At 40.9% G+C, this 12,415-nt stretch overlaps 1 protein-coding gene across 1 annotated transcript in view; it reads left to right on the plus strand.

Moving 5' to 3' along the window:
• The window catches only part of ITGA4 (integrin subunit alpha 4), a 108,666-nt gene that overhangs the window by 87,977 nt on the left and 8,274 nt on the right, over positions 1 to 12,415 (plus strand). Inside the window, exons 20-25 of the mRNA XM_062188675.1 lie at positions 20 to 99; positions 812 to 901; positions 4,027 to 4,117; positions 7,451 to 7,558; positions 8,344 to 8,469; positions 9,208 to 9,327. Coding sequence (XP_062044659.1) covers positions 20 to 99; positions 812 to 901; positions 4,027 to 4,117; positions 7,451 to 7,558; positions 8,344 to 8,469; positions 9,208 to 9,327 — 615 coding nt within the window. The remainder of the gene's footprint in view (positions 1 to 19; positions 100 to 811; positions 902 to 4,026; positions 4,118 to 7,450; positions 7,559 to 8,343; positions 8,470 to 9,207; positions 9,328 to 12,415) is intronic.

A 12,415-nucleotide genomic window follows, 5' to 3' on the forward strand; every position in this document is an offset into this window, starting at 1 on the left:
GTCCCTCTCTGTTGTACAGATAGATATCAGCTTCCTGCTGGATGTGAGTTCACTCAGCACAGCGGAGGAGGACGTCAGCGTCACAGTGCGCGCCACATGGTATATTTCACTGCGGAGAAGCGTCCTGAACTAGAGGAAGTGCGCCCTGGTAGCTGGGGGGAGAGAGGGTTCCTTTGATCATCTATAGGAGAAGCCTTCTTTTATGTCATTTATTTTCAAAATTGGTACCAAGAGAAACCCAAACCCCTCTATCTAGCACATGATAAGTTTAAAGAGTGGGGGATTGCTGTCGCTTCCACTCTTATCCCTGTACTCTAGAAAGTGCTGTATTGGCTGGTGCTGTGGCTCAACAGGCTAATCTTCCACCTTGCGGCGCCGGCACACCAGGTTCTAGTCCCGGTCGGGGCGCCAGATTCTGTCCCGGTTGCCCCTCTTCCAGGCCAGCTCTCTGCTGTGGCCAGGGAGTGCAGTGGAGGATGGCCCAAGTGCTTGGGCCCTGCACCCCATGGGAGACCAGGAGAAGCACATGGCTCCTGCCATCGGATCAGCGCGGTGCGCCGGTCGCAGCGTGCTGGCCACGGCGGCCATTGGAGGGTGAACCAACGGCAAAAAGGAAGACCTTTCTCTCTGTCTCTCTCTCTCTCACTGTCCACTCTGCCTGTAAAAAAAAAAAAAAAAAAAAAATTTAAAAAAAAGTGCTGTATAAACTAACCTCTAAGAATATTTCATATTCATAGTCTGTAGTTAGTTCTCTCTGAAGATGATTTTTATGCCTGGATTCTAACAGGGTATTTTCTCTTTGTTTCTGTAGTGAAAATGAAGGGGAAATGGACACTTTGAAGCATAACAAAGTGACTTTAGCAATACCTCTAAGGTATGAGGTTATGCTAACTGCTCATGGGTAAGTAGATAAGAGAAGCGTTCGGTAAAGTTTAGAGTTGACTGTCAGTTCCATTACTGTTTACATTAATGACAAAATCATACTTGAAGTAAATGAAAAAGGATACTATTTCTCTCTCTGAGCAGTTGCCTCAATCTGGCAGTCCTTTGCTTAGGTGTTTATTATTGTAATCCACTCTCTAATTATCACGGATTCTACATCAAATTTCTAACTGGAGGAGCCTCAGTAAGCTCCTAGCAGGCCCCCTTCTCAGACTTTCAGTTGTAGATAGTGCAATTCAGGGCTCCCCAGGTTCAGCAGTATGCAGTTTTTGTAAAGCCAATGTGAAGTTCAAGGACAGGGAAGCTTGGCCAAATCACCTCTCTCCTTAATCATCACCTACCTAAGTAGCAAATGGACTGAGACATGAGAGAGGTGGCAGCAGGATGTCATTGGTCCACTCTAAATCTATGAGATGACAGAGTTCCTTGACCACAGCTCTGGTGCCAACATACATTGCTTCCTTAGGGTTTTAGTGATTGAGTGGATCCTTCTATGAATCAGGGAGAAGATATATATGGAAATGAAAGGGAAGAATAAGAAAACTTTTAATTATTTCAGTGGAAATTATGCTGGCTATTAGTCTTTGTATTAAACTACATTTTTTAAAGCACCAGAGAATATTCAGAACAAAGTAGATGAAATTTTCTTATTGTTATAAATATAAACCATTCCCTAATCATTTTAGCCACTATAAAAATGGCATACAACTAAATAAATGAAAAGTGCCAGCATCTGAAAGTCATGGGATTGACTAACAAGTGAGATCAACAGAAAAAAAGATGCCATGATTGGCCGGCGCCGCGGCTCAATAGGCTAATCCTCCGCCTTGCGGCACCGGCACACCGGGTTCTAGTCCCGGTCGGGGCACCAGATTCTGTCCTGGTTGCCCCTCTTCCAGGCCAGCTCTCTGCTGTGGCCAGGGAGTGCAGTGGAGGATGGCCCAAGTGCTTGGGCCCTGCACCCCATGGGAGACCAGGAGAAGCACCTGGCTCCTGCCTTCAGATCAGCGCGGTGCGCAGGCCGCAGCACGCTGGCCGCGGCGGCCATTGGAGGGTGATCCAATGGCAAGAGGAAGACCTTTCTCTCTGTCTCTCTCTCTCACTGTCCACTCTGCCTGTCAAAAAAAGATGCCGTGACAAGAGTAGGACCTCAAGTCAATAGGAAAAAATAAAAAGCTGATTGCATGTGTTCTGGCTTTCAGTGTTTGTTCTGCCTCCCTTGGTTTTCTGATGATGAGTGCCCTCCTCTTTTTCCATTGTTCACAACTCCTTACTTTGGGCAAACAATGTTCTCTAACTACTGAACTGCCTAAATTGAACCTCTTGAATATTTCTAATTTAATTCCTGTTTAATGGGTTTCTCAGTTGATATTACCAAATATTAGCTGACAAATAGGAGGGAACTTGGAAAATTTAATATTTTCCAATCTTTTTCCCTGGGAAAAAGATTAAAGTTCTTTGTTTACTGTATGTATGAGGATGCCTCAGAATGTTCATGGAAAAGTAAGGAATTAAAAAGTAAATTTATTCTAGTGCAAAAATTTTGAAATCCATGAATACGAAGGGGCCTCCAAAAGGTCATGGAATTGTATATTATGAAAAACTATGCATAGATTTCTAAATCTTTTTCTTGTTTGGTAAGATTGTATTTGGTTAAAAAGTTACAGAGAGAGAAGAGACAGAAACAGAGATCTGCCACCCACTGGTTCACTCCTCAAATAGCCACAAGGGCCAGGGCTGGGCCACTCTGAAGCCAGGAGCCAAGAACTTCTTCTAAGACTCCAACATGTGTGCATGAGCCCAAGCATTTGGGCCATACTCTGCTGTTTTCCCAGGTGCATTAACAGGGAGCTGGATTGGAATGGAGCAGCCAGGACTCAAACTGTACCTTGCCAGCCCCCCAGATCTTTTTGTACCAAAATGTATATATTTTTTAAAGATTTATTTGTTGGGGCCAGCGCTGTGGCATAGTGGGCTAAGAGTCCACCTGTGGTGCTAACATCCCATAAGGGCACTGGTTCTAGTCCTGGCTGCTTCTCTTCTGATCCAGTGCTCTGCTATGGCCTGGAAGGGAAGTAGAAGATAGTCCAAGTGCTTGGGCCCCAGCACCCATGTGGGAGACCCAGAAGCAGCTCCTGGCTCCTGGCTTTGGATCGGCCCAGCTCTGGTCATTGTGGTCATTTGGGGAGTGAACCAGAAGATGGTAGACCTTTCTCTCTGTCTCTCCCTTCCTCTGTAACTCTACCTCTCAAATAAATGAATACAATCTTTTAAAAAATTATTTATTTGGAAGGCAGAGTTACAAAGAGAGGAGGAGACACAGAATGCTATGCTACTTACTGGTTTGCTACCCACATGGCTGCAACAGCTGGGGCTAGGCCAAGCTGAAGCTAGGAGCCTGGAACCTCATCCATGTGTCAGGTGCCCAAGCACTTGGGCCATCTTCCACTGCTTTCCCAGGTGCATTAACAGGGAGCTAGTTTGGAAATGCAGCAGCAGGGACTCAAACTGGACCTCATTCAGGATGATGAGGCAGCCTAACCCACTGTGCTACTGCCAAATTTATCTTAATTCCATTTTTCCACAAGCTTTTTGAGGTACCCTCCTATGGCTAATCAACCTTATATTCAAAGAAAAAATGTGTCATACCTATTTCAGTTGCTTTCTAGACTTAAAATTCTTTACAAAGAACCAACAGGAATTAAGGAATGGAAAGAAGTAACTTAAAAGGATGTTAGATTATATCTTCAAGACATGAGTCTTAAAGAAAAGAAAAACTAAGAATTGATCCCATCATTGCAGTCTTGCTTGAATCATTTAAGGGCTCAAAGTGATGGAATGGTCAGGGAAATGAACAGGGAAGGTTGGGGAAGGCATGAAAACATTATCAGTAAGACTAGATGTTGTGACCCAGGTCAGGGGATGTGGACACCCAGCTGCATTATTTTTCAGTAAAATGTTCAAGTTACAAAGTATTCCATAATAATGCTGAAAATACGCTATAATCCAAATATAGAGAGTAACTCTTTTGACAACAGCTCATCAGATTAGACTTTCAATTACATTTGTGTTTATTTCTGACAGGTTTGTCAACCCAACTTCCTTTGTGTATGGATCAAGTGAGGAAAATGAACATGAAACATGCATGACAGAGAAAATGAATCTCACATTCCATGTAAGAAAAGTTGACTGTGTTGATGTAACAACCAGAAAGGGTGTTACTGGTGTGGAGCATAGTTCTCGGTACATCTTACACTTACAGTCTTTCTCAGTCTCCCTGCCCATTGCTTCTGGAAAGGGCTGCTGCCTTATCACGCAAACTCTTTTCCCTCAGGCTCTGCTTGTTTTGCTCCCATTTGCCTTATCCCTGGTACTGAAACCTACATCTCCTAACAGGACAAATGGGAAAGAGCCAGAAGGAACAGAGACAAAGCCAAAAACAGGCAAAATTTGGGTTGAGCTGAATCTGCTAGAGACGTACACAGAAAACAGGATAGACCAAAGGGAGTAATCTTTAAATCAGTGAAGTTTCTGCTTATAGAAGCCTTAATATTACCAATCAAAGCTCTTATTTATTTCCATATAAAGTCAACTGGGTGACCTATTAAGCCTCAGATTTACAACCTGTGACAAGTGCTTTGTCATTTGTTTATTGAATGGTGTACTTGAAAAAAAAAATGCTGTAATTATCTAGAATTATTAACATTGATGAAAAAAACCTTTTAAAAATTTACTTGCAAATTGAGGTTTTCATTGCATCACAAAAGATGATGTGTAAATGGAGAATTTCTCGAAAGTAGCTTTTGAGCCTAAATCATGATATAAACATTCTTAAAGTTACATAGTAATTCACAAAATGAGTCTTCCATTAGGTATTTTGTTTTAGGCAATACTTTTGAAAATGAACATTAAACTAAATTGGAGTAACTATGAAATTGCAATTTCCTAGGCACTGTTCTCCTTTATGGAAAAGAATGACCTTGAAATTCTATTGATACTGTGTATCCTCAGTTTGTTCTTACACTAGTACACACTAGTGTTGAAGCAAATTAGCACTCTACTTTGGGGTCCCAAAGAGTTCTCATCTTAGAATGTGATGGTGGTGGCCAGCGCTGTGGCTCACTTGGCTAATCCTCCGTCTGCAGCACCGGCACCCCGCGTTCTAGTCCCGGTTGGGGTACCGGGTTCTAGTCCCGGCTGCTCCTCTTCCAGTCCAGCTCTCTGCTGTGGCCCAGGAGGGCAGTAGAGGATGGCCCAAGTGCTTGGGCCCTGCACCTGCATGGGAGACCGGCAGGAAGTACCCGGCTCCTGGCTTCGGATCGGCACAGCTCCGGACATAGTGGCCATTAAGGGAGTGAACCAACGGAAGGAAGACCTTTCCCTCTGTCTCTCACTGTCTATAACTCTCTAACTCTGCCTGGCAAAAAAAAAAAAAAAAAAGAATATGATGGTGGCTTGTGCTTTGGTAAACTGAAATAGAAAACAAGCTGGACTCTAGAAAGCTGATTAATTTATAATTAAGAATTAACGATTGTTTCCTAATGAATTAATGATTGGGTGACTGGGGCTGGAGAAATTTGTAGTATACAGGATTGGTGAAGTCTGGCCAAGTACATATATGTACTCTTGGAGGCTTAAATGTTATTAGGTGAATATGGATGGTACATAATTGTAGTCTGGACTAATTATTGACTGGTATCAGGAAGGTATTGTCACTAGTGCTGGGCACTGCTGGGTACCTATTGCTGACATTTCTTTGTGCAAATGCTTTGTGCTTCTATGGCCTGTCCCAAATCTAGGACACTCTTTGTTTATCAGTGACACACACATCCAAGTGATTATTGCAAGTCTGCACATCATCCTTTTTCAGTCAGGTTTTGTGGCATTATGTCTTTTCTGATTTTTGGTCTTATGTTTAAGAACTTGGTCAGTATAAATGCTGCCTAATCTCATTTTTTGGGGACCTGCAATATCCAAGTTTATCAACACCAATTAAATATCCCCTATGCATCTTTTTTTAAAACAATATAGGCTAATTATCCTTTATCCAGAATGCATGGGACCAAAAAAGAAGTGTTTCATATTTTGGAAGGTTTTGGATTTTTGGAACCCAAAAATATAAATTATGCCCAAATCTAAAATTTGTGGAAACATGACACTTTCAAATCAGAGATGCTCAACCTGTATTATTAAAACCAGTTATAGTTTCCTAGAACCCGGTAACATTGTTTTTTCAAAATAAATTTCAGTCACTTGTTAGTCATCTGGTTAGCATGAAGTGATCCTAAAACACAGGATATGGAGCTCGAATCCCTGAATTTGTCACTTTTTTTTTTTTTGACAGGCAGAGTTAGAGACTTTCTTGGTTCACCCCCCAAGTGGCCGCTATGGCCAGTGCGTTGTGGCCGGCGCGCTGCGCCAATCTGAAGCCAGGAGCCAGGAGCCTCCTCCTGGTCTCCCATGCGGGTAACTATTTTATTTAGAGGCCAGCGCCGCAGCTCACTTGGTTAATCCTCCGCCTGTGGTGCCAGCATCCCATGTGGATGCCGGGTTCTAGTCTGGTTACCCCTCTTCCAGTCCCGCTCTCTGCTGTGGCCCGGGAGGGCAGTGGAGGATGGCCCAGGTGCTTGGGCCCCTGCACCCGCATGGGAGACCAGGAGGAAGCACCTGGCTCCTGGCTTTGGATCAGCGTGGCACAATGGCCGTGGCAGCCATTTGGGGGGTGAACGAAGGAAAGGAACACCTTTCTCTCCCTCTAACTCTGCCTGTCAAATTAAAAAAAAAAAAAAATTTATTTGAGAGGCAGAGTTAGAGGGAGGCCTTCCATCTGCTGGTTCATTCCCCAAATGGCTGCAATGGCCAGAGTTAGGCCCATCCAAAGCCAGGAGCTTCTTCTGGGTCTCCTACATAGATGCAGGGACCCAAGCACTTGGGCCATCTTCCACTGCTTTCCCAGGCCATAGCAGAGAGCTGGATGGGAAGAGGAGCAGCTGGGACTAGAACCAGCGCCCATCTAGGATGCTGGTGCTGCAGACGGAGGCTTAATCTAACTATTTAGTCTAACTATGCCACAGCACAGGCCCTAAATTTGTTACTTTTTAACTTTCATTTTGGGAATATCACTGACACTTCTTAGAATTTTTCTTTGCTGGTAAAGGGTGTAATGTTGGCCTACTTCACAAGATAGTTATGAAGACCAAATGCTATGTTAAGAATCCATAGTGTGTATTGCTGTTGATGTCTCAATCTTGAGATGGTTTCTAGAAGAAACTATCAGCCTAAAAATGTCTAAAGAGGGCTACAAAAACTGACTAGAATTTGAAATCACTAGTAAACTTTAAAAATTATGACCATGGGTATTTTGCCTTCACTGTGCAGCTGCCAACTATAAAACTCCAAGATCACAAATGTTGCAGGGAATATAAGAGGTGACCTACAAGCTCAATGATTTTTATACTCACAATTATGAAAAACATTGAAAATGATTTTTTAAACCTTTTCTTTCCAGGTTATTAACACTGGCAATAGCATGGCTCCAAATGTAAGCATGGAAATAATGGTACCAAATTCCTTTATGCCCCAAACCAATAAACTGTTCAACATTTTGGATGTCCAGGTAAAAATGAGTTTCTTCTCTCATACCTTTATTGGGTGTGCCTTAAATACTGAAACAAATGCAAACCTATACTTTAAGTAATCTCACAGATTTCTCTTATTTCAGCCACATGCAAAGCTGTGAAGTCATGATGCATTTATTGAATATACTTTGTAGATATACAATGGAACTTCTATACTTGACACAATAACAGAACTATGCTCTGCCATCTTCATTGTTTTCAAGATACATTAAAATGTGACATACACCTGTGAGAGTAGTTTGGGTAGAATTCTCCATAAATCTTGAAGCCATTGTTGAAAGATCACAATTAAAGCTCTTTAAAAGGAAGCAACACTCAGATCACTTTTTAACAACTGATATTTTTGTGTTCATTACATCAGACCTATTTTTGTTTCTCAGTTTCAAGACAAGCAACCAAGAAATGAATGTGCTAAGTGGGTTTGAGTAAGAGTTTTAATATCTTACATGAACTCCAGATTTGTAGGCTATAACCTATATTAACTTCATGTCAATGTTCAAACGTCATTTTTTTTTATATTTCCTCAAAGCTAAGACTATTTTGAGCCTAGGACATATATTCAACCCCCCTATAATTTTGCTGGATTTTTTTTTTTTTGCCACAGAGGTGTAATCACTTTCCAATAATGTGTCCAAAGGTATTTTCACAATGTCAGAGGTACTTGATATATTTTAGGAAACATAAGAAATTAAGACTCATAAAAATCATGCTGTGTGTGTTCCTTCCCATGATGAAAGATTTTTCTTACTTACCGTCCTTATAGATGACCACTGGAGAATGCTTCTTTGAAACTTATCAAAGAGAATGTGCCTTAGAGCAGCCAAAAGGTGCCATGGAGACCTTGAAAGGCATATTCACGTTCTTGTCAAAGACTGATAAGAGGCTGTTGGTAAGTTTCTGTTGTTCAACAGAACTTAAAACACACTTAAGACCTGAAGTCAATGGATTGAAGTTGTCAACTGAAGGGTAGGAGAAAGTACAAGTTGCAATTTTCTTGATGTAAGGGACATGTCTGCTTGGAGTTGTGAGTTAGACCTAGGCTTAAATAGGAGGGTCTCCAAAAAGTTCATGGAAAATGGAAAATGCATATTATGAGAAAACAGACACAGGAATGCAAACTTTTGAAGTATCCATGCAGTTTCATTATTTATCTACCAAATGTTCATTAACTGTCAGCCAGACAATGTTTCAGACCCATCAGAATGCCATGGTGCTCACCTGGCCAGCATGAAGTTGATTTTCATTCCTTTTATAAATTTGCTACGATGTCAAATGAGGGAAGCAATCATCACCTTCAAATGATCCAACTTTTACTACAAACATGGAACATGGAACTTAGCGAGGCACTAATTAGGAGTCTTTTCAATCTATCCCAGAAGGTTAAGTTAGTAAGAATGATGAGAACACATGCTCCAGTTTGGCTGCTTTGTTTCGATTATAGCTTTCAAAATAAACATTTGTGTTTTGTTTAAAGCAAGATAGTTTTTTTTTAAATGCCACTAAGGAAAGCAGATGTTTAAATCCATGCTTATGCAAAGACAATTTTCTAAATGCCACTAAGGATTCTATGTACCATATTATTTAAATGCTGAAAATTCTAATGTAGCATTTTTATATTATCTTCAAGTATTGCATAAAAGCTGACCCACACTGTTTAAATGTGCTATGTAATTTTGGGAAAATGGAAAGTGGAAAAGAAGCCAGTGTTCACATTCAGCTGGAAGGCCGGCCATCCATTTTAGAAATGGTAAGTCTCAAATACAGTGATGACTCTTTGTATAAGTCCATACACAATCTATTCATTCAAGCATCTTACAGAGGTGGGATGGTATGGTAGCATTTGACAAATGAATAAGTTATGAATGAAATTTTGCAGTTAAACCATTTCTACATATCATTTGTCTGCATTTATAAAGGACACAGCTTTAGTAATTAAGATAGTTAAAACTAAGACTATGGAATATAAGATGCATATTTTAGAAAGCATACTCAAAATATTTTTTAAAGATTTATTCATTTATTTGAAAGTCAGAGTTACACAGAGGAGAGGCAGAGAGAGAAAGAGGTCTTCCATCCAATGGTTCACTCCCCAGTTGGCTGCAACAGCTGGAGCTGCGCCGATCCAAAGCCAGGAGCTTCTTCCGGGTCTCCCACGCAGGTCCAGGGGCCCAAGGACTTGGGTCATTTTCTCACTGCTTTACCAGGCCATAGCAGAGAGCTGGATTGGAAGTGGAGCAGCCGGGACTAGAACTGGCTACCATGGGGGATGCTGGTGCTTCAGGCCAGGGTGTTAACCCGCTGAGCCACAGCGCCAGCTTTGCAAAATATCCTTAAAAATGTAATACAAGAGTACTTCAAAGACATTCATGGAAGATAGAAATATGCAGAGATTTTAAATTCTTTTCAGCACAATAAACTGATACTTTGCCATTTCTCCACAAATTTGTAAAGTACTCTCATAGTTTAAAAACAAAGCTAACTGAAGTCTTTCATAAAATTAAGCCTAACCAACAATCACAAAATGAAATATACTTTTAAAATAATTAAATTTAAAAGGATGCATTAAAAGATAAACACATCTAGGGGCTGGTGTTGTGATGTAGCAGTTTAAGCTGATACAATGCTGGTATCCCATATGGGCACCTAGTCAAGTCCCCACTGCTCCCAATCCAATTTCCTGCTAATGCACTTGGGAAAGCATCGGAAGATAGCCCACAGTTTCTGAGCCTCTGCTCCTACATGGGAGACCTGGATGGAGCTCCTGACTCCTGGCCCAGCACTGCCCATTGTAGCCATCCAACCAACAGATGGAAAACCTCTGTCTCTTCCTCTCTAACTCTGCCTTTCAAATAAATGAATCTTTAAAACACACACACACACACACACACATCTAGAGGAACATGTATATTTGAGGATAAAAGTAGTTTTATCTGTGATGTCACAGATGAAATGGTTTTAAATTTACAGAACAAAATTGACCAGCACAAAGACTTTTCTTTTATCACACAGGCAGATTTCTTTATTACCATCTTATATTAGTATAATACATTTGTCACAATCAAACAAAAACCAGTTTCCCTATTAGGAACATCTGATATTAGTATATCTGTCACAACTGATGATCCACATCCATCTTCCCCTATGAGTTTTAATACAAACGTTTCTTGTCACTCCCACTCTCTCAGCTTCTGAGTTCAGAATGTGGTTCTGTCTCTTTGTTTAAAAATTTATTAGAAAGGCAGAGATCTTCCATCTGCTGGTTACTCCCAAAATGGCCTCAGCAGCCAGGGTTAGGCCAGGCTGAATTCAGAAACTCCATGCGGGTCTCCTATATAGGTGACAAGGACCCAAGTACTTGGATCATCTTATACCGCTTACCCAGATGTATTAGCAGGAAGCTACATCTGAAGCAAAGCAGGAGGGACCTGAACCAGTACACTCTAGTCTGGGATGCCAGCATCACAGGTGGCAGCGTAACCTGCGGTGCCTGAACAGCCACCCATAGAATGAGATTTGCTTTTTTGCCCCCACATTTAAGAAAGTACATGAAGTATTTGTCTTTCTGTACCTCATTTTTTCACTCAAAATAACTTCCAGTTCCATCCATTTTGCTGAAAATGACGAGAAAATTTCATTCTTTTTAATGGTTGAATACTATTTCATTGTGTATATGTACTATATTTTCTTTATCCATTAATCTGATGATACCATGGTTGGTTCTATATTTTGGCTGTTGTGAACAGTGCTGTTATCAACATGGCCAAGCAGGTGTCTCCTTGATAAAAGGATTTCATGTCTTTTGGGTGTATACCCGGCAGTGGGATCACTGGATCACACGGTGCTTTTATTTCAAATGTTTGAGGAAATCTCCATACTGTTTTCCAGGGTGGCTGCACTAATTTACATTTTCATCAGCAGTGTATATGGGTTTCCTTTCTCCACATCCTCTCCCTTTGTTACTGTCTTTTTCATAGTGGCCATTCTGGCTGGGGTGAGGTGATGCTTCATTGTGGTTTTGATTTGCATTTCCCTTGTGACTCCTTTTAGTGAACACATGTATCTGTAGGTCATTTGTATTTCCTGAGAACTGTCTGTGCAGGTCCTTTGCCAATGTCTGAACGAGATTGGTGTTTTTTTGCTGTTGAGGTTTTGAAATTGCTAATGTGTTCTGGATCCTAATCCTTTGTCAGACAGGTATCTTGCAGGTAAATTCCTCCCATTCTGTTGACAGCCTCTTCACTGATTGCTTACTTTGTGCAGGACCTTCCAAGTTTCCTCTAATCCCATTTATATAGGTCTGGCTTTTTTTTCCCTGAACTTTCAGGATCTTATCCAAGCAATCATCTCCCACACCAATGTCTTAGAATGTTTACTTCTAGCAATTTCATAGTTTTGTATCTTACATTTAGGTCTTCAATCTGTTTGGAATTGGGTTTTGTTTATGGTGAGAGGTAGGGATCTAATATCATTCTTCAAATGTTATGTCCAGTTTTGCCAGCACCATTTAGAAAACACTATGTCCTTGCTACTCTTGTCACAGATCATTTTGCTGTTAGATGATTTCTGGACACTCTAATACATTTGTTGATCTGTGTGTTGGTTTATATGCCAGTACTATGCTGGTTTAATTACTATAGCTTTTTAGTATGCTCTGAAACAATGTATTATGGTGCCCCCAGTTTGTTTTGCTTTTTTCCATAAGGATAATTTGGCTATTCAGGGTCTTTTGTGGTTCCATGTTAATTTTAGAATGCATTTTCTAATTTTCTAAGCATGGTCAATGTTATTTTGATAGCATATTTAATGATTGGGATTGCATTGAGTCTGTAGATTGC

This window comes from Lepus europaeus, chromosome 1 (genome assembly GCF_033115175.1).
Source record: "Lepus europaeus isolate LE1 chromosome 1, mLepTim1.pri, whole genome shotgun sequence".
NCBI lineage: Eukaryota > Metazoa > Chordata > Mammalia > Lagomorpha > Leporidae > Lepus > Lepus europaeus.